At 42.1% G+C, this 18,405-nt stretch overlaps 1 protein-coding gene across 2 annotated transcripts in view; it reads right to left on the reverse strand.

Moving 5' to 3' along the window:
• The window catches only part of pde4dip (phosphodiesterase 4D interacting protein), an 83,723-nt gene extending 65,539 nt beyond the window's left edge, over nt 1–18,184 (reverse strand). Inside the window, exons 1-3 of one of the 2 annotated variants that reach the window (XM_030048898.1) lie at nt 18,026–18,184; nt 8,951–9,003; nt 6,510–6,577 (exon numbers count right to left, since the gene is read on the reverse strand). In XM_030048898.1, the coding sequence (XP_029904758.1) occupies nt 6,510–6,577; nt 8,951–9,003; nt 18,026–18,075 (171 nt within the window). In that variant the 5' untranslated portion in view covers nt 18,076–18,184. Of the gene's footprint in view, nt 1–6,509; nt 6,578–8,950; nt 9,004–10,999; nt 11,595–18,025 lie in introns of those variants that run through there. The other variant, XM_030048899.1, reaches the window with a different exon arrangement.
• Between the last annotated feature and the right edge of the window lie 221 nt (nt 18,185–18,405).

Raw genomic sequence — 18,405 nt, forward strand, 5'->3', positions numbered from 1 at the left:
TTTATTGTCGGGGTAATTGCAGGATCCAGCCCGCCACTAAGTACACGACCGATTCATAAAAATACATTTTTTTCTCCCTCTTGTTCTTCTGCCTCTTTGTTTGTAACTGTTTCCATATGATCTGTGGCCTCAGGAGGGGAAATGTTGAAATAAAATGTATAAATGGCTTCAGAATAACAAAAAAAAAAAACATACAATGCACATACAGGCAGACAGACGCACATCATGCACCCAATTACCCAGTGATACAAAATGACTACAAGGTAGCAGTGCTAAAGATGATTTCATGCTGCCGTGTCAAAACTTGCACACGCACACACACACACTCAAACACACCAACATCCTGAATACCGAAGACCAAAATAAAATTTGTGCTTATCTTGTCGAAAATTAAACACAGCTATGTGTCAGGCTATTTCCAGGCAGAGCCATTTTTCAGTGGACGTAATAGCTATAATGGCTGCATTACCACTGGGAATGTGGTGGAAGCAGATTACTGTACACATTAACTGAACAATTATCATCCATGACCGACGCCATGATCAAGTCAATATGTCTTCTCTGACCCGCTGGAGAGGAGCACAAATTTATTGCTCATGCCTGGGATCAATTAGCAACGTCTAGCTAGGACTACTATGTACCTCTCACTTACTCATTCTCCCTCCCTGCCTCTTCCACTCACTCTGCCTCTCTGTCTCTTTCTCTCTGTCTCTCTGTCTTTCTCCCTTTCTCTCTGTTTCTCTCCAGATGGTGGCGCTAGTGCAGTTTGAGAACCTCGTTCCGCACTCTCCACCAGCCTCAGATCCGCTCGGGCTAGACAGACGCTACAAGATGTGGCTGAGATTTGTGTCTTATTTGTCTTTTTTGCATGAATCCAACATCTTTCATTATTCACCCGAAATTCCTCTGTGCAGCCCGGGTTTGAAAAACGAGGTGGTATAAAAGCTTTAGGTGCTCATTAGTCTGAGTTTTAATTATATTTTTGGTTGAGCGTTTTGAGTAACAGACAGACACAGAGCGAGAGAGAGAGATTTGTCATGTGATGTAGGACAAAAGGGCATCTAGTGCATATGTGTGTGTGCCAGTGTGTGTGTGTGTGTGTGTGTGTGTGTGTGTCAGCTCAGGCACATACCACAGATTGTAGTGAAAATGTGATAAGAAAACATCTATTTACATGCCATTCCACTTCCATGTGAAAACATAAAAAACATTTGTGTGCATGTGTGTGTGTGCGTGCGTGTGTGTGTGTGTGTGTGTGTGTGTGTTTGTGTGTGTGTGTGTGTGTGTGCGCAAGGTATTACTAATGTTGTGGGGACATAAATCTGTTTATACAGTCATGTTGTCATGTTGTGTTGTCACCTTCCTTATGGGGACAAAAAACAAGTCCCCTGAGCAAAAATCATTAATTTTAGGGTGAAGATTTGATTTAAAAGGTTTTAACGTTAGGTGAAGGTTAGGATTAGGGTTAGGTTAGGGTGAAGGTTAGGTTAGGGTTAGGGTTAGGTGAAAGTTAGGGTTAGGGTTACATTAGGGTTAGGGTTGGGTTAGGGTGAAGGTTAGGGTTAAGGTTAGACAAGTAGTGGTTAGGGTTAGGATAAGTCTCCCAGAAATGAATGGATGTCAAAGTAATGTCCTCTGAAGTGATGGAGACATCACTGTGTGTGCGTGTGTGTGTGTGTGTGTGTGTGTGTGCGTGCATCAGTCTGGGACAGTTAATTCTACTTCCAGCAGATGTGGATGAGCTGAAAGGTGAGCTGCTGTGTATTGATCGGCGGGCCGTCTGAGTGCTGCTGCAGTGAAAGCGGACACCTCCGCTGTCAGCACAGCTATTAGGGCTCATCAGCACTGGATGCACTGCAAAAAATACATACCCTATTTAGAACTTAATTGAGTTTGATTTTTTTGTTTGTTTGTTTGTTTGTTTTTTACAAGTTAAAAAGTCTGAAGTGTGATGATTACCTCTGCCAACAGAGCTGCACAGGGATCATGTCTTTTTGTTTGTTTGTTTGTTTGTTAGCAGCATATCTCCAAAAGTTATGAGCAGACTATCACACTTTGTGAAAAGACCGGTTATGGGTCAAGGAAGAAATCACTCACTTTTCACACTGATTGGGCAAAGGGGGGTGTGGTCGTTGGCATGATTATCTCTTGGTGAATATCCAACATGTGGGACTGGCTTATCTTGACAGATGCGTATAGTTTTGGCACAGGTACGAGCTCTAGTGAGTGCTTCCAAATTTCACTTGTTTAAACGACTGAAGTCGGGTGAACGACTTTTTTCAAGGATTATCAAGGACAAATATTCAAAAATCAATTAAGTGACATGTGAAAACTGCATTGGAGGCAAATTAAATGATCACATTCTATTGGCTGTTTTTTTTCTCAATTAAAAAAAAAAATTAATCTTAAAAATAAGATTTGTGGGAAAAAAGACCTCATAGCTAATTAAGATGTGCATTTTTTTGCAGTGTAGGTCAATGAGGGCACAGACAGAGATTTGGCATCAATATCTATTCCTGGTGGGTAATCTGAGAAAACCCGAGAGGAGGAAATAGTGTGGCTTGAAAAAAAAAAAAAAACAAGGAAAAGATGTCATTGAAACAGAATACTTTGTGGTTATTGATGGTCTTTTTCCCAGAGCACAGGGATAAAGTTTTCTAATCTTTTTTTGTGCTAACAAAACTGAATGCCCTCTAATCCCTCCATGAATTACACACTGTGCTTCACTAAAGTGGCATATTTTAGCCCAACCAAAATTCATTTTAATTAACTGGCACACCCTAAAACATTCAGGGTGAGTCCGCCGAGGGATAGCTTCTAGATATAGCATAAATTATTGTATAATGCATCTTAATATGGCAGAATGTAACCTCTTACACCAGGGCTTTTTTCATCTGGTTGCTAAATCAGGACAAATCACCAACTGATTATCACATTTCAAATTTGAATTGTACGCAAGAGGATTACTGTAGTTCATATTATCCATCATCTGGGAGGTAGGTGGACAGGCAGTGAATGCAGCCATTTGTTTGCTCTTACTCAACGTCGCTCTTGCTGTGTCTAAAGCATTACCATGCAGAGTTGAAGATACCCGCTCCATAAAGCGGTGAATCAGAGCCAACAGCTTGAGGGTTGTGCACAAGAGACCCATACGCACACACACACACACACACACACACACACACACACACACACGCACACACACACAACTCTGACCTGCTTTCAAATGCCATGACAAAAACTAGGAGAGAGGAAGAGCTAAACAGATATAAAAGACTCCAGAGATAGGGTTAGGGGAAAAAACATGCTATTGTGATCAGGTTCATTTCAACACTATTAGCAATGGGATTGGCTCTTCCTTTTGCGTTTTGGTGTCTGTGCAATATGGAGTATGGTCCATTACTGCCACTCTGGTCGCGGTAATCCAACTCTGACAGACCTTTCATAGTGTATGTGGCTTTTTAGAAGTGAACATTGAGACCGAGGGCAAAATAACAGATTAACAACCCTAATTTGTCCTGAGGTTTTAATGGCCAAAATTATATGCAATCCTCCCCCTTCTTCTATCAATCTAAGTGTCTCTGTGGTCGGTTTGAATTCACATTTATAGGCAGCCATGTGCTTTCAATTTCTCCAATGGACTAATAAAGGCTATTCGAGAAAGGGGTATTTTGATTTGGTGATTTTTTTTTTTAAACCTCAGGATTGCAGAGTAGGGATGTTTGACAGTTACAAACGCTGCTCTGGCAGGTTCATGTTTCTTCCAGCGAGCCGGGGAAAAGATTGATTCTTTAAACTGACACAAATGTGGAGGGAGGACAAAGTGTATGTACGCACATACACGCACATGCACGCACACATACACACAGATTTGGACAGACACACACAGACATGAAAAGGGCAGGCACACACGCTCTGAGACTTGCACACATGCTCACACACACCGTAACCTGGATTCAATAATCCAGACTGCTCTATTAAGATGAGAGGACCCGTCTGAAAACACCATGCACTACCACTGTCAGAAAAACTTAATGTAAAACTGCAATGCCACAGAAAGGTCAACACACTTTAATCTGCTCAGTCAGAATGAGGAAATTTCTCAGACAAGAGTCAGGCTGTTATGTCTCTGGTATATTTTGAAAATCAGTTGTTTCCGTTTGCTATAGTTTCAGAGTATGTAAATACTCCGGCCTGGCGGTTCTGAGCACATGCGATGGAAATATGACACCGACATCATGAAAAATCATCTTAAAATCGTCAAACTGTACACCAAATTGTGTTCGTGGCCATTTTTTCCACACTGACATATTGCAGATAACAATTTTTAGCAAGCTGATTCACAAATTCTGTAATTCTAACACACATCATTGGCCTCCTCGGCTTATTTTTCCTCACCCTCTGTGCAAGCTAGACTTCATGTTGCCTACCAGTCTGGATGGGGGTCTGTATATATCTGCATATAGCATGACTCATCCCTTCATCCCCCAGTGTGCTCGTCACAGGCCGACTTCAAAGGAGCTGCCAGCGCTCTGCGATGTAACGTAGCTTCTGAGCTACCAGCCTGAGGTCCAGCCTGTCGCCGCTGGCCTTCGCTTAAAAAGCAATAACTCTTCACCCTGAATATGTTTCAATCTCTCCCTCATGCCCCAGTTTCTTTTTTATTCCCAAACGTGTTTCATGTCAGATGAAATTCTCCAACATGTTCATACACACGGCACAAAATTTCTGTCTCTCCTCCAATGACCTTATTTTATTTACCAGGCCTTTTTTAAATGATTATTATGTCCCTTTAAGGTTTTACGCATCTTTTTCTCTCATTTCCCACCATTAGAATTTGATGTCACTTAGATTTTATGTTTTTAATGTAGGAATTTGCTTTTTATTTGCATCTCATTTTCATCTCAATCTCCTGCACAAATTTGTCATTTTATCATTTTCTCAGTTCTGTTTTGTATCGTGTTTCATTCACTTCATTTCAGTGCAGCTTTTTCACTGTGCGACATAACTGAGCTAAACTCCAAATAAACTCACCTAAGGATGCACATCATAAGCTATATTTAGATGGTTTCCTCTGCGCCCAGAGCAGTTTTCAAATTTTCACGTAGGCTGAGAACAGAGCTATAATGATCGGTTTGAGGCATATTTTTTATCCGCTCAAATTTAAATAAATCTGACCCTTCTTTTCATGCACATGCTACCTTACTGTATGTAGATATATTTTTAACCAACGTGCCAGAAGGACACATGCCAAATGTCTGCAAATCAAGCAACGTCTGCCGTATCAATTTCCTGAGAGAAGCCGTGACCTGCTCTACACTTTATCTAGATACTGAAACACATATATAGTCCAGGCCATTGTAGAAAAAAGACAGAAGTCAAATGACACAAAGAGACGTGAGGTGCAAAGCCTCTCAGATGTTCTTCCAGCAGTCAAAAATGGCAGCATCTAAGTGAAAAAAAATGGTGCGTTCTTGTTCTCTGTTGTGTATGTACCACAAATGATACAATGCCGACTATGGTAAAACTGCATTGTAGCCCGTGCTATTGCATTTTCCATTGCTAGTGTTTGATATACTGAGTTGAGTCCCATTTGACCCTGAGTTGTTTATGCCACCTTTTTTTTTTCCTCCAGTGAACCCCAAACTCTTAACGTCGAGGGAACATTATTTCACCCAGCTCCCACTTTCCCCCTTTAAATCCCCAACTGAATTACAAAGCTACATCCCTCTTCTACAGCCCCGTGCTTCACCAAGGGGGCAGAGTAATTGCAGCAAGCACCTCCAGAGTTATATCAGACCCATAATGCACCTGGCAGAGCTCCCAGAATCCATTACTCTGGCAAAGAACATGCAGGACGGGTTGGGGAGGGGGGTGTCCGCCCCACCACCCAATTCCAAACTTATACCAGACACAGTGTATACAGCTGCACAGCTTTACATAAAAAAAAAAAAAATGCTTGATTTCAATTTTCAAAGATGTATGGGTATGCGAGTACCATGTGGGCATTCCCTTTCATATCTATCCGTCTTTCTCTCCATATGTGTGATCCATGCACTGTGTGAGGTTTTTGCCACAGCCGGAGATGTTGGAGAGGGAAGAAAGTATGATGAAAGGGAAATGACAGGGAGTGGGTAAGTTCAACAGGAGATGGGGAACGTCTTTGACTCATACAGTTAGGCGTTTCAGTTGCCACATCATCTTCCCAAACACACCTACACAGTCATTACCAGGGCACGGAGACAAGCCCGGACACCTCTTTTCCACTGAAGCTGCGTGCTAAACTGACATTACTGGAGCCTCGTTTACCCTAGGGCTTTAAAAACTTTTCATCCACAGTTCAGATCGATTTGAACTGCTAAGTCATTTGCGTAACCGTTTTTCATTTGAAGTACAGGACTCATCTTTTTTTCATGTAACTTCACTGTGTGTGTCATGTGAACCCAGCCGGGGCGACATGGTGAAAACACAGCCGGTACCGGAGCATGACAGAAAAGACGCGTTCTTACCTGTTCAAACTCTCTGAGGCTGTGCATCTGTACAGGTGGGCCTTTGTCCGTCTCATCACAAGAGAAATCTAGACAAACGGAAAATGAAAGACATAAATAAATACAACATTATTAAAAAGAAAGTGAGCAGTCCTCTTGGGGCATTTAGGTGACCTGTTGGTAAGCAAGACTGTTCTTCAACTTGAGTAAGCAGGTAAAAGCTCCATATCGACAAACATCTGCCCTGCTGAACTGTTTTTGAGCAAGATGCTGAGTCCCTACCGGCTTCAGAGATGCTGCTTTGTGGGTTTCCCTAACCTCCCTGAGGAAGCACACAGGAGAAATGAAAATTTCATTCCAGGGATCAGTAAAGGATCCGTCTCCTTAGTATGTCTTTTCTTGACTGAAACAGTAGGATAGCAAAGAAAGAGACAGAAAAAGGGGAGACATAGGAGAAGAGGAGGCAGCAGAACAATCCTGGAGCAGCAGGGCTACATTTTAACAACTTCTAGTCAAACAACAAACTTCAAAAATCCAGTGTCCAGCACCAAAACAAAAATAGAGAAATAGAGAAAAATAGAGAATGATACCACACAGAAGATAGCACTGTCGCCTAAAACCAAAAAGGTCCTGGGTCTAAACCTTGGCCCTGATCCTTTCTGGGTGGAATTTGCATCCTTGTCCCATGTTTGAGTGGTTTCAGTAACAACATACAAATAATAATCACTCTATTGACAACTATTTAAGTTATATTGTTAATACCAGCACGGCATGCTCCGGCCCAAGTGAAAAGATCCAGACGTTTCAAAGCCAAACTTATTCTTGCTAAAAGACCAGGAGCTTTACCAGAAAACTACACACAGGAGGGATTTGTACAGTGAGCTGTGCTAAAAGCAATTAAGTGCATTTCATGTTTAAACCAGACTGTACAGTACCTTTTAAAATGCAAACCGGTTGAAAATTCTCACAAATCCCTACCTCCTCCATTAGTAATGTTCCACTGTATGCTGAGACCCATCAGGCTACCCTCACCAGGCTGAAACCTGAACACCTTGGGGCTCGGGGCCTCAGTCTGTGCAGCATCTCTCAGACTTCATAACAAGGACGTCCTGATCAAACGTAGCCTCATTATAACCCTATTAAACCTGGATATATGGGCTATATCCCCCCGCAGAACTGACATGGTATATTCCAGTCCAGCTGAAATGCTTCCAGGGGCCGTGAGACGTTTCGAAGCCAAACTTATCCTCAGTAAAAGGCCGGGAGCATTCCCAGAAAAATTCCACACAGGAGGGATTTGTAAAATAATGTGTGTTTTACTCCTTTAAAAGCAGGGCCAATTGGTTCATGGTAGGGAGGCTGCAGGTGGGGTGGAGGCGGTGGACAGGGTTTGCAGGGGCAGATCCCGAGGGGAGTAATCAAGGAACCACTGGCAGAGCGCAAATTTCTGACAGTTCTTTAAAATTGAGGCGCAGTGTCATTAAAGATTATTAAAAAGCTGCTTTGTAACATATAGGTGAAAGATATTCTGGACTGGGGCCTGGGATTTTAACTGCTGTAGTGTGGTGCAGGCCAGGGTACAAAACCCTTACACAACCCTGATATGCAGGACACATTGGCAGAAGTAAGTAAACACACACACACACACACACACACACACACACTCACAAACACACTCACAAACATACAGAGGAGGGGTGACAGCCATTTCCAACACAGAGTTATTCATAGAGGCACTGATGCAATAAACTGTCGCTACCACAAATAGCTAATTTGTTAACATTTGGCCTTTGGTTGGGCCGAGGGCAATAAAAACGTCGTGAAACGGCTATTCCACAAAAGGGCAACAGAGTAAACAAATTAGTAAAGTCCATTTAATGGAACCAAAATGACAAACAACAAGCAGAACAAATTACACTGAACTCACAGAAAGAGACTACGAGTCAAAGAATCAGAGAAAGTAAAAGAGAATGATAAAAAAAATATATTTTGTAACCTGAAATCTGTAATTCTGCAGTTCTTGTGTGAGTGTGCAGTAAAGCACTGATTTTTTTTTCTCATGACAATTTTCTCATATTGCACATCATTATTTTTTTTTTAGCATGATGCAAAAGTATTGCGAATACATTCATAATGTGCAACATTCAACAGTTCTTTTGACTAGTAACAATAATAATAACATGAGGCCTGATAACTGTCTTTTAGGCATAATGCTGCACAACCTTTACAGAACATTAGCAAAAGTCCGATTCAACTTTTTCTGTTGAATTGTTGAATCCCCAGTCAGTTCATTTATTTGTAAATCTGCAGCGTGACCTAAAATTGAGGTAAAAACTGAAATGTGAAAAGGTGAACCGTTAAAGCTTTTAGTTGAATCTGCTGTGTTGATGAAACCTAAAAAGAGCAGTGAAGCATCTAAACAGAATGTCACACATGGATGTTACATTTGAAGGCCCACTTACCCATCATAGGTCCAATACTCCTGGGCCTGGCTCGTTTATCTCCACCACAGTGCCTGAGACAAGAGACAGTTGTCAGCCTAAGTCATTCACATCAACTCTGACTCAACATTCCCCTACAGGTTGTCCTTACTACGACACACCGGCTCTTATTCCTGACTCGTCATACTTTTCAACCTGCTTTTACCCCGAATCCACACAAAAAGGCTTCGGGTAACTAGCATTTTCTCTACCTGTGTATGTTCTGGTGTCCTGCTTCACGTGCTTCTGAATATGACAACACTGAGGTAATTCTCAAGCAGCGTCAGAAATAGTCCACCAGTGAGCAGAGCTGGAAAGAGCTTCCCACTGACATGTCAGGATCACCAGGCACACTCACACACTGGTGGTGGAAACTGAGTCAGCGTATGCTGAAGTCACACAGCAATAAGTCACCATGTCAGAAACAGTAAACAAAGCTGGATAAGGGAACAGTCCACAATATCCTCCAAACAACTGCTCCAGATTTCCCTTACAAACAAAACACACAAGATCTCTCTCAGTGTGTTTATCTTACTACTTATAAAACACTTTAATCTTTTTTTAATATGTTGTCTAACAAAGAGACTTCATTGATTGTTTACATGTGTTAATGTAAAGGCTGTGAGTGGGGAATGACCACTGTATTTTCCTGTCACACAATCTCACATCCAAGTGCAAAAAATGCCCCTCAGCTTATCTAAACACAACTTAAAGTTGGTCAATGAGAGTCAGACCAAAGGAGCTCAGACTTAAAAAAAAAAAAAAAAAGATTAGGCGTGTGTGTTTGTATGTGTGTGTGTGTTGGATTTCTTCCCCATTAGCACTTCCTCTGAGCCTTTCATGAATAATCAATGAGAGAGATTAACTCAAAGCTGATCACACCGGGTTGTAAAGGCTTAATTTGACTAAGTGAAGAACAGGCGGGCACACAGGGCTCATATCAGTGGAAGAATATAATGAGCCCCTCTTCATTCTCTTTGAACAACGCAGGAATCAAAGGCTTTCCGTTCAATGAGTGTATTGACTTGTTTTATAGCACCAAGCAATCTAGGTGTGAGTGTGTCTGTGTCTGTGTGTGTGTGTTAGTGTTAGAATGACAATCAGGGTGCATAGGTCTGAGTATACATGTGCTCTCAGACAATAGGAGCTGACTAGACAACACTTAACAGCCTTTTAGCAGCTGTGTGTGTAGCAGACCACCAGAGAGCTGATCAGCAAACTCAACAATTGCGTGCGAACACCATTTGTGGCCTCATTTGCTGGTACTCGTCATCAAACCTCTCCCTGCCTGCACAGGGTCAACTCCCTAGTAACTAATGTTCCATGCACTGATGCAACTAATGTGTAAAACAAGCTCATAATCCAAGCCTGCATGGTTTTCCAAAAAGCATGGGCTACTTAATGTAATGTGTAACAGAGTTTACATAGTCTTGTGAAACTCTCTGCTCTAGCAGAAAGAGCAAAGAAAACTAGACAGTGTTCTCCCACAGCTAATTCAGCAGTATGCTTTGAAATTATTAAAATTAGCTCGGCTAATAGCATGGCTGCCTATCACTCAGCAACAGGGCTTGTAGTGCTCAACCTCATGGGGAACCTACAGTATATAAAATTAACACAAAGATCTTTTTTCATAGCAAGCTACTGGAGGAAGATAATTTTAGTAAAATGCACTTGCAAAGCTATGTTTTTTTCCCCTTAAATTTGTATTCTAGTAGAAACAGTTTTATCCACAAGAGAAACAAGAGTACAAGATAAAGTTTTCATATAGACCAGGGCTTAAGTGTTTGGTCTGTCTCCATTTTTCAGTTGCTTCTGCACAAGAGACATTTGCATAAAGGTGTTTAATTTTGCAACACACACACACACACACACACACACACACACACACATATTCAAACATGCCCACTCACTCAAATACAAGCACACACACACCTGATATGGTGCCAACTGCAATTCACAAACCAAGCACAATCACAAAATCAACCTCTGTTACTTATGAATGCCAATATTTCCTCATACAAAGCATCTTACCTTCCTCTATAGAGATATCCACTCATCTTTTAGCTGCATCAATAAGCCTATTTGGCAGGCAGGTATGCAAAAAAAACCCCACAAACAAACAAGCTTGAAATTCCAGTTGCTCCCTCTTCTTCCACCAGTATCTCCTTAGCCGTCAGGTGTGCAGGAGTCGAGACGCTCGGTCTGACTAGTTCCACAGACCTGAACACATTCGTCTAAACACCATACCAGCGCAGACAAAGTGCTATCTCCTCAGTTGCCAGTTGAGCTGCAGGCTTCTTTCCAATAACCAGTCAGACCTGGACAAAATACCAGTCAAAAAGCCAATTGTGAGCTGCAGCTAACGGTGGGAATTCTTAGTCCAGAGTGAGCCAGTCTCCTCCAGCTCCTCACACCCAGAGCGGGGTGACCACAGTCAGGCTGTTTAGCCACGAGGCTCCCGGAGGACTGAGCCAAGCACCCAGGCAGTCATTTGACGTGGCAAGGCCAGAGAGAGACACAGGCAGCAGCACACTCCACTGAATAGGAGGTAAACACCACTGGAGAGTAAAGGTACATACAGAAAGTGTGTGTGTGTGTGTGAGAGAGAGAGAGAGAGAGGCAGTCTGCTTCAGCATGAAAGAGTGATCTGTTCCAGCATGCTCCAAAACAGACGTTTCAGTGTCTGTGTGTGTGTCTGTGTCTGTGTGTGTGTATGTGTGTGATTCAGCATGTGTACCACAACAACATCTTCCTGCCATTACTTGTGAAACAGTCACTTAACTGTCAATCAGCTATTTGCCTCTGGCATTTTTTGGAGAGCAGGGTGGAGCAGAAGGAGGACACCTGTATGTGAGTGTGTGTGTGTGTGTGTGTGTGTGTGTGTGTGTGTTTGTGCACACCCCTGGAGGCGCGGGTTGCTCCAACATGTTGAAACAGGTTCACAGCAGGCAAAACAGGGTATCAAGCCAGAGGCTAATCTCCACTATCCAACACAAAAACACACAACGCTTAACATCTCCCTTTCCACAGACACACAGGTAGCACATATAGGGGTCTTTTGCTATAAAACCACATTAATTAAGCCCATTACAAATGTCTTTTATCACTCTCTTGGACATTCAGTTGAAAAGGCACACAGACCTGCTGTCTTGACTGGATTCATACAGACAAGCAACACATTCAGTCCAGTGAACAAGCTGGTGGAAGAAACTCGGGATCAAAGAGACACAGAGAGACAGCACTGAGCCTGGAGTCAGCGGTGGAGGTCTGAACACCAATCCAGTGGAAATTCCTCCTCACTGCTTCTCAAAACATGAGGGTGTGGTTTAGTCAAGTGTGTGTGTATGTGTGTATATTCTTAGAGTTTTACAGAGCTGCAGTTATAATTTTGAAATCAATTTACAAGAGAATGGCTCAAAAAATGAGAGTGCACTGTGGGAAAGTGTATGAACAAGGGCTGAAAACACTGATAAAAGTTGAGGACATTTTTCTTGGAGTAAAGTGTTACTCAACACTTTGTGTATGCAAATAAGAGTGCTGGTTTCTTGTCTTAAAATGAGATAATACTGGTGGAAATTCAAGACTTCTCTCTCTTTCTGCCTCTCCTCACCCTCTCTTGCTCTCTCTCTCATCTGGTATGGAGGCATGTGTGGCGGCTAGCTCACATACCTGCCTAACATTCCTCACCTCCAGCCAGTTAGTTTACTTAAGCGTGGAGAGCAGAGCTGCCTGGGACTCTGCGCACTCAGCCTGTCCTGCCCTGCAGCGCTACAGGTCTGCACCATGGGCTGCACTGGGGAGGAGAAAGAACATTAGAGGCTGTGCTGGGCCGAGCCAGGCACGTTATGCAATCGTCAAAAATAACAACCCTTCACTCTGTGTGATTTACAGTTCAGCTGATTTTGGGTCATACATAGCTGACTATATCATTATGTTATCTTTTTGTATGCAGGGTTATTGTGAAGCCTAAAAGTTGCTACACACAAGGGCCACTCTGGAGGCAGTGGAAACTGGGCTGAAAAGGTACACAAAGTTGTGACAGAGGGAAGAAAGTCCGCTTATTTCCAGTTTACTTTTACTGCTTGTTAACATTTGTTATATTTCTGTCAACTTTAAGTGAATAAGATAGCTTGCAGCTGGTTGTACCAATTGATTTTGATGAGGAATGCTAATAAGCCATTTTAATGGCCGCTGGAGGACAAAATTAAAACCTGCCTGGCAACAAAAAGCAGTGAAGTACAACCGAAAATGTCAAAGCATATATCTAAGCAATGCTGGGTAAACAAATTTATGTGAATAACTTATTAGGCTACAGAGAACATAAGATACTGTTGTGTATCTAGCCCTATGGGGGTTTCACCTTAAAGGAACAATTGACCAAAAATACAAAAAAGGTAGGCGGGATGGGTAAGTGGGAAAATATACATTTTTCTAGTGTTCTTTGGCAGGAAATAGTTCCCAACCTGCAGGGCTGTGGATTGTGCTGGGTATCTGTGTCACTGTTTCTTAGGGGGGGAAAAAAGCTGTTGATATCAAATTTTGGCAAGTGCATTTTTGACAATTTGAGCTTCACAAACCGGTGCCCATCCCATCCCATTGTATTAGATTGCGAGAGACAGGGTAGATCACAGCACACTGGAAACCTTGTCAAATAAATACACTGTCTATGCAGGGTAGGTAAATGGGGAAAATGCCTGTTTTTGTATTTTGGGATGAACTTCTTTATACTACTTAGAGAAACTATGTGATCTCAAGACACCAGCATTGCAAACCAGATGAGGGTTTGTTCAGGCTAAGATGTGACAACAACTCTGGGCGTCCTGTCAATTTTCATAGACATCCAGCACTCCTGTTCATCACCAAGTTAAATAAGATGAGTGATGTTGGAAAACTCAGGAAAGACAATGTTATTTCAGTGAGAGGTGGTGAAAAGCAATTCTATCAACCTTCCTACGTGAGTGAATGAGTGAAGGAGGGAGGGAGTGAGGGAGTGACTTACAGTAAGAGACAAACAGAGGGGAGGCTCAGACAGCGAGGGAGGAGGGGGTGGTGAGGTGTTTGCTGACAGTACACAGCACCCTCTAATTACCCTGGCCACTTTTCTCACAACGCTCCCCTACCTATCCTTTCCTCCCCTCCCTCTTACATCTCACCTTCCATCCTTTCCTCCTTCGCTCGCTCCCTTGTTCCTCCTTCTCCTCCTCTGTTTATACAGCTGTCTGCGGCCAGCTGCTGTGACAGTGGCATGACAGACACAGAGCACCATGTCACCACAAGATAAAATCGAAACTTGGCGGCGTACTCCCTTTAAAGCGGCACGTAACTGTTTGAATTTTGCAGACTTCAAAACCCAGAAATCATGAAATGTGTCATCACTAAATCTGCACACAGCACACCCACCAAGCTGATCTAGGAGTGTTTTATACTAAAGCATACCAACGGGATGAGAAAACCTGAAGTTTTACAGATGGTGAGTTCAGCTTTCTTTGGACAGAGTGCTTCGTAACTTCTGTTTGGATCACCGACACTCAAAATATGCTTTGAACCCCCAGGTTTTCACTAAGCTGCATACCCCTATTGGAAGCGATTTTAACTTAGGACCCTGACATGGAAAGCTATTTTTGTTTGTGTTACTTATTAAATTGTTTAGTTGCCATCCATGTTAAATTAATCACTCATGCATTTTTTGTAGTGTTTTATAGGATCATTTAATTATTTATCATAGTTTAAAAAAAAAAAATAGAAGCACTTCAAGGCCCTCTAGGGGTCCCTACACCCCACCTTGCTTTAGGGTTAAGTCTGTTTGGACAGTTTTATATTTTACTCACAAGTTTCTGTTTGACACCTTCTGCACATGGAAAGGAAATCCCAACAGTGACCATTCGATATCATAAGATTATTTGGGCAGTCTAAGCAAATGCACACCATCTGAAATTGTGGAGATGGGAAGCACTTATGTGTTGCAGCTATGTTTTTTTTTTTTTGTTGTTGTTTTTTTTAATTGTTATAGTTTTATATGACAGTCTTGCACAGAGCAGCTTTATGTTCAACCTCTCAATATCCAACAGATGAGCTTTACTGGTAACTGGTAGTCTTTCTCAGCTGTGTAGTGTGGCCATCTGTAAGTGAATGAACCACAGACCGTCTTGCTCTCTCTTTGTCTCTCTGTCTCTCCCTCTCTCTTCTCCTTCTCACTCTGCCTCTCTCACTCGTTCTCTCTGATTAGAACCAGGGCTTGTATACCTTCCCCCTGTTGAGAGCGATGTAACTATCTAATTAACTCTGTCATGTCCATACAAGCTGTTAATGAGTGTCTTTCAGCACGTACAGTGTGTTTACAGAGCTGCGAGCCTGTCAGACAGTTGCAACGACAGTGGAGTTTCTGCAATGGTAGAAAAAAATGTGGCAAAAAAACAGACTGCAGAATACTCATGTAATACTAATGCAAATATAATTATATCTTTAAGTGACTGTAGAATTGTATATGTAAACTAAACTGAAATACAAATAAAACTGTATAATGTGATTATAGAGAGTGGTTTGCTTGGATCATTGTATTCTACTGCTGTTTTCATCCTTTCCATTCAATCAATGATCAATTTGTTCAGTTTTTACACAGGGGATGGCGAGCATGTGTGCATCAATATGTTCCTGCACCTTTTCACTAAAATCTCACTACAAGTCAATAAGTGAAATGCATTTAATGGTTTGCATCATAGGCTTTCATAATGCATTGCTTTTATGAATAATCAATAACTCAGTATGACTTTTTACCTCAAATAACAAAAATCGACCCTCTAATAATCCAATGATAACTGCTCCTTAAACAGCAAATAACCACAAAAATTGTATTTTTAAGCTGTCAACATGCAGCTTTATGACGTCTGTATAGTCACTAGCATGAAAAATTTACTTAATTTCAACATTTTTTCAAATCAACTGCTGCATCTACTCTTAGATTCAGAAAACTGTTATTTTATTGCTCTCTCTGAAGCAAAACTTTAAGCTATGTTCCTTCTGGCTGCACCGCAACCAATAATGTCAACAAAGGTATTTCATCTTTGGCAGCATCAAACAGTTTCTGTGATCAGAATTGTCTAGGAAATGTCTAAGTTATGTAATACATATGATAGAAACAGGCCTATACCAGTATGAATTCCCGTGAAATTTTGCGACACTAATGGGTGCCGTGATGTGATGACACTGATAAGACGAATGGGGCAGCTGGATAAGAGCGCTGCAATATGAGGGCAGACCAGGTCAAAGTATAGGACAGGAACAGCTGGGCTCTGAATTAGACAAACAGTACTGAACCTCTGCTAAAACAACTCCTTGTGCAGAACTACCTCTGGCATTCAGACTGAGATGATTTGCTTCAGTGGCATTCCTCTCATAGCAAGAAATTATGAGAAAACTATAAATACATGCAGGAATGCACCGATAACAGCCCTGTGATGGACTGTCGACCTGTCCGGGGTGTTTACTTTGCCTTCCGCCCTATGCATGCTGGGATACACTCCATCCGCCTCGGGACCCGATTAGGATAAGCAAGTACACGAAATGGATGGAATGTACTGATAGCACTTTCTCAATGCAACTGCTGATACTGAGTATGAAACTTCAGATATTAACTGATACTGATCATCAGTCTAATCCATTACTTTTGCTGGACAGTGAAGACTTGGGCTGTTTGTTTAGGGTCACAGTACAAAATAATATATATGAAATCCTCCCTTTTCCCACCACTGAGAAATACGGGCCTCTGAATGCCAAGAAAATGCAGATGCTTTTATTTTGGACATGTAACTCTGGGTTTTTGGTATCAGATATTAGATTTGGGTAGAATCTCCAATAAAGGTGGCGTTTTAGTCCAGTATCAGCACTGATTCCAATACTAGTATTGATATCAGTACATCCTTAAATATATTTGAGGATGTGCAGAAATTTACCATGCCCATTCTCAAAATGTGAAGACTTTGAGGTTGTCTGACATGCAGTCCATATGTCAGACCACACTTTCCAGGAAAGCATTTTTTTTTTTTTTTTTTTGACAGGGCTAAAGGTGAGGCATTATGGTCGATAGAGTGAATTCACAGTCCACCTTACCTGCACATCTTCTTGTTGTTTAAACTTAAAAAAAAAAATAAGTGAGCACCATAAAAAGGGAAACACTGTTAATCAAACGTTCAGGGTTTGTTTGAATTCTTAAAAAGGACCAAAGATTGCCTGGTGTTATAGAGCATATTTCAGTTTCCTCCAACATCCATGTATAAATCCCTTGTGTGTGAACGTTTCCCTGTGCTAACCTCTGTGTTGAGGTCCCACCTCATCTGTGGCCCCTGCTGCTTTCCCTCCACACACACAGCTGATGCTGAGAGCCGGGATGGGTACCACATCTTCTTGTAAGAAAACACACATCTTGTATCCGACTTGCTCCATCATGTATGAGCTGTCAATAGTTTGTTTGCTGGGTACATGTGTTGTTGGTGTAATCCAGAGCTTATACCCTGCTAAAATCCCAATGGATGTGGGTAATGTCATGGATTTATTACATAACCTCAAGGTTGCCAAATTTAATTTTTGAATATCTAAACAAATGCGACAGAGTGCAGTGCAGTTGGAATGGAAACGTGCGAACAGAAGTAGGCTGCTCTTCTCTATAGGCCTATACAGGATGTCATGGCTCACATCCAGTCAATAAATCAATGCTGAACTGGAAACTCACCCCCACGCCAGACGCATCAGACAGCTGTCATTCTGGTAGCCTCACCATACAAAATGAACAGTTGGCATTCGGGCTTACAATTTTGTGACAATAGTCCGGTGACAGCGCGAGTAAATGCCAGAACATTTAAAGCATTGTGTCAATGTATTGTGTCTCTGGCTATGAAAGCAACAAATGACAGACATATGGACTGCACATTGTTAATAAACAAAGCAACTGTCAACAGATAATATTCAACTTTAAAAACCATACATTACATAGTATGATGATATTTTGATGTAATTATATCAAATGCCTCCATATTGCAGTAAAGCCGATGGTGATGCCGTTACCTCTCAGTTCCTCTTCCAGACTGGTGTTGCGATGACAGTCCCCACTCCATCTTTCATTCACGTCGACAAGATCCTCGCACATCACCGGGATCCTTTACCGGAGCCCATCCGTCAACCCGTTAGTCCGGATCCATCCGCCAACATCCCGGATTACCTTTTGCAATCCGCGAAATGCTTCTCAAACACCACCGATGCTCTTGTTCCTGTTCATTGGTCGGCAGCTGACAGAAACCCCCACACGCGATCCAATAAGCGGCAGACTGACTTTTCACGCGTCAGATGCGCTCCCTCCCTGCGGTGCCATGCGCCCAAAAGATCAAAGGAAAAGCCTCCTGACGCGCAGGCCCGTGTGCTGTGCGTCGTTACGCGTCGTGGCGCAC

The sequence above is a fragment of the Myripristis murdjan genome, chromosome 4 (genome assembly GCF_902150065.1).
Source record: "Myripristis murdjan chromosome 4, fMyrMur1.1, whole genome shotgun sequence".
In the NCBI taxonomy this organism is placed as follows: domain Eukaryota; kingdom Metazoa; phylum Chordata; class Actinopteri; order Holocentriformes; family Holocentridae; genus Myripristis; species Myripristis murdjan.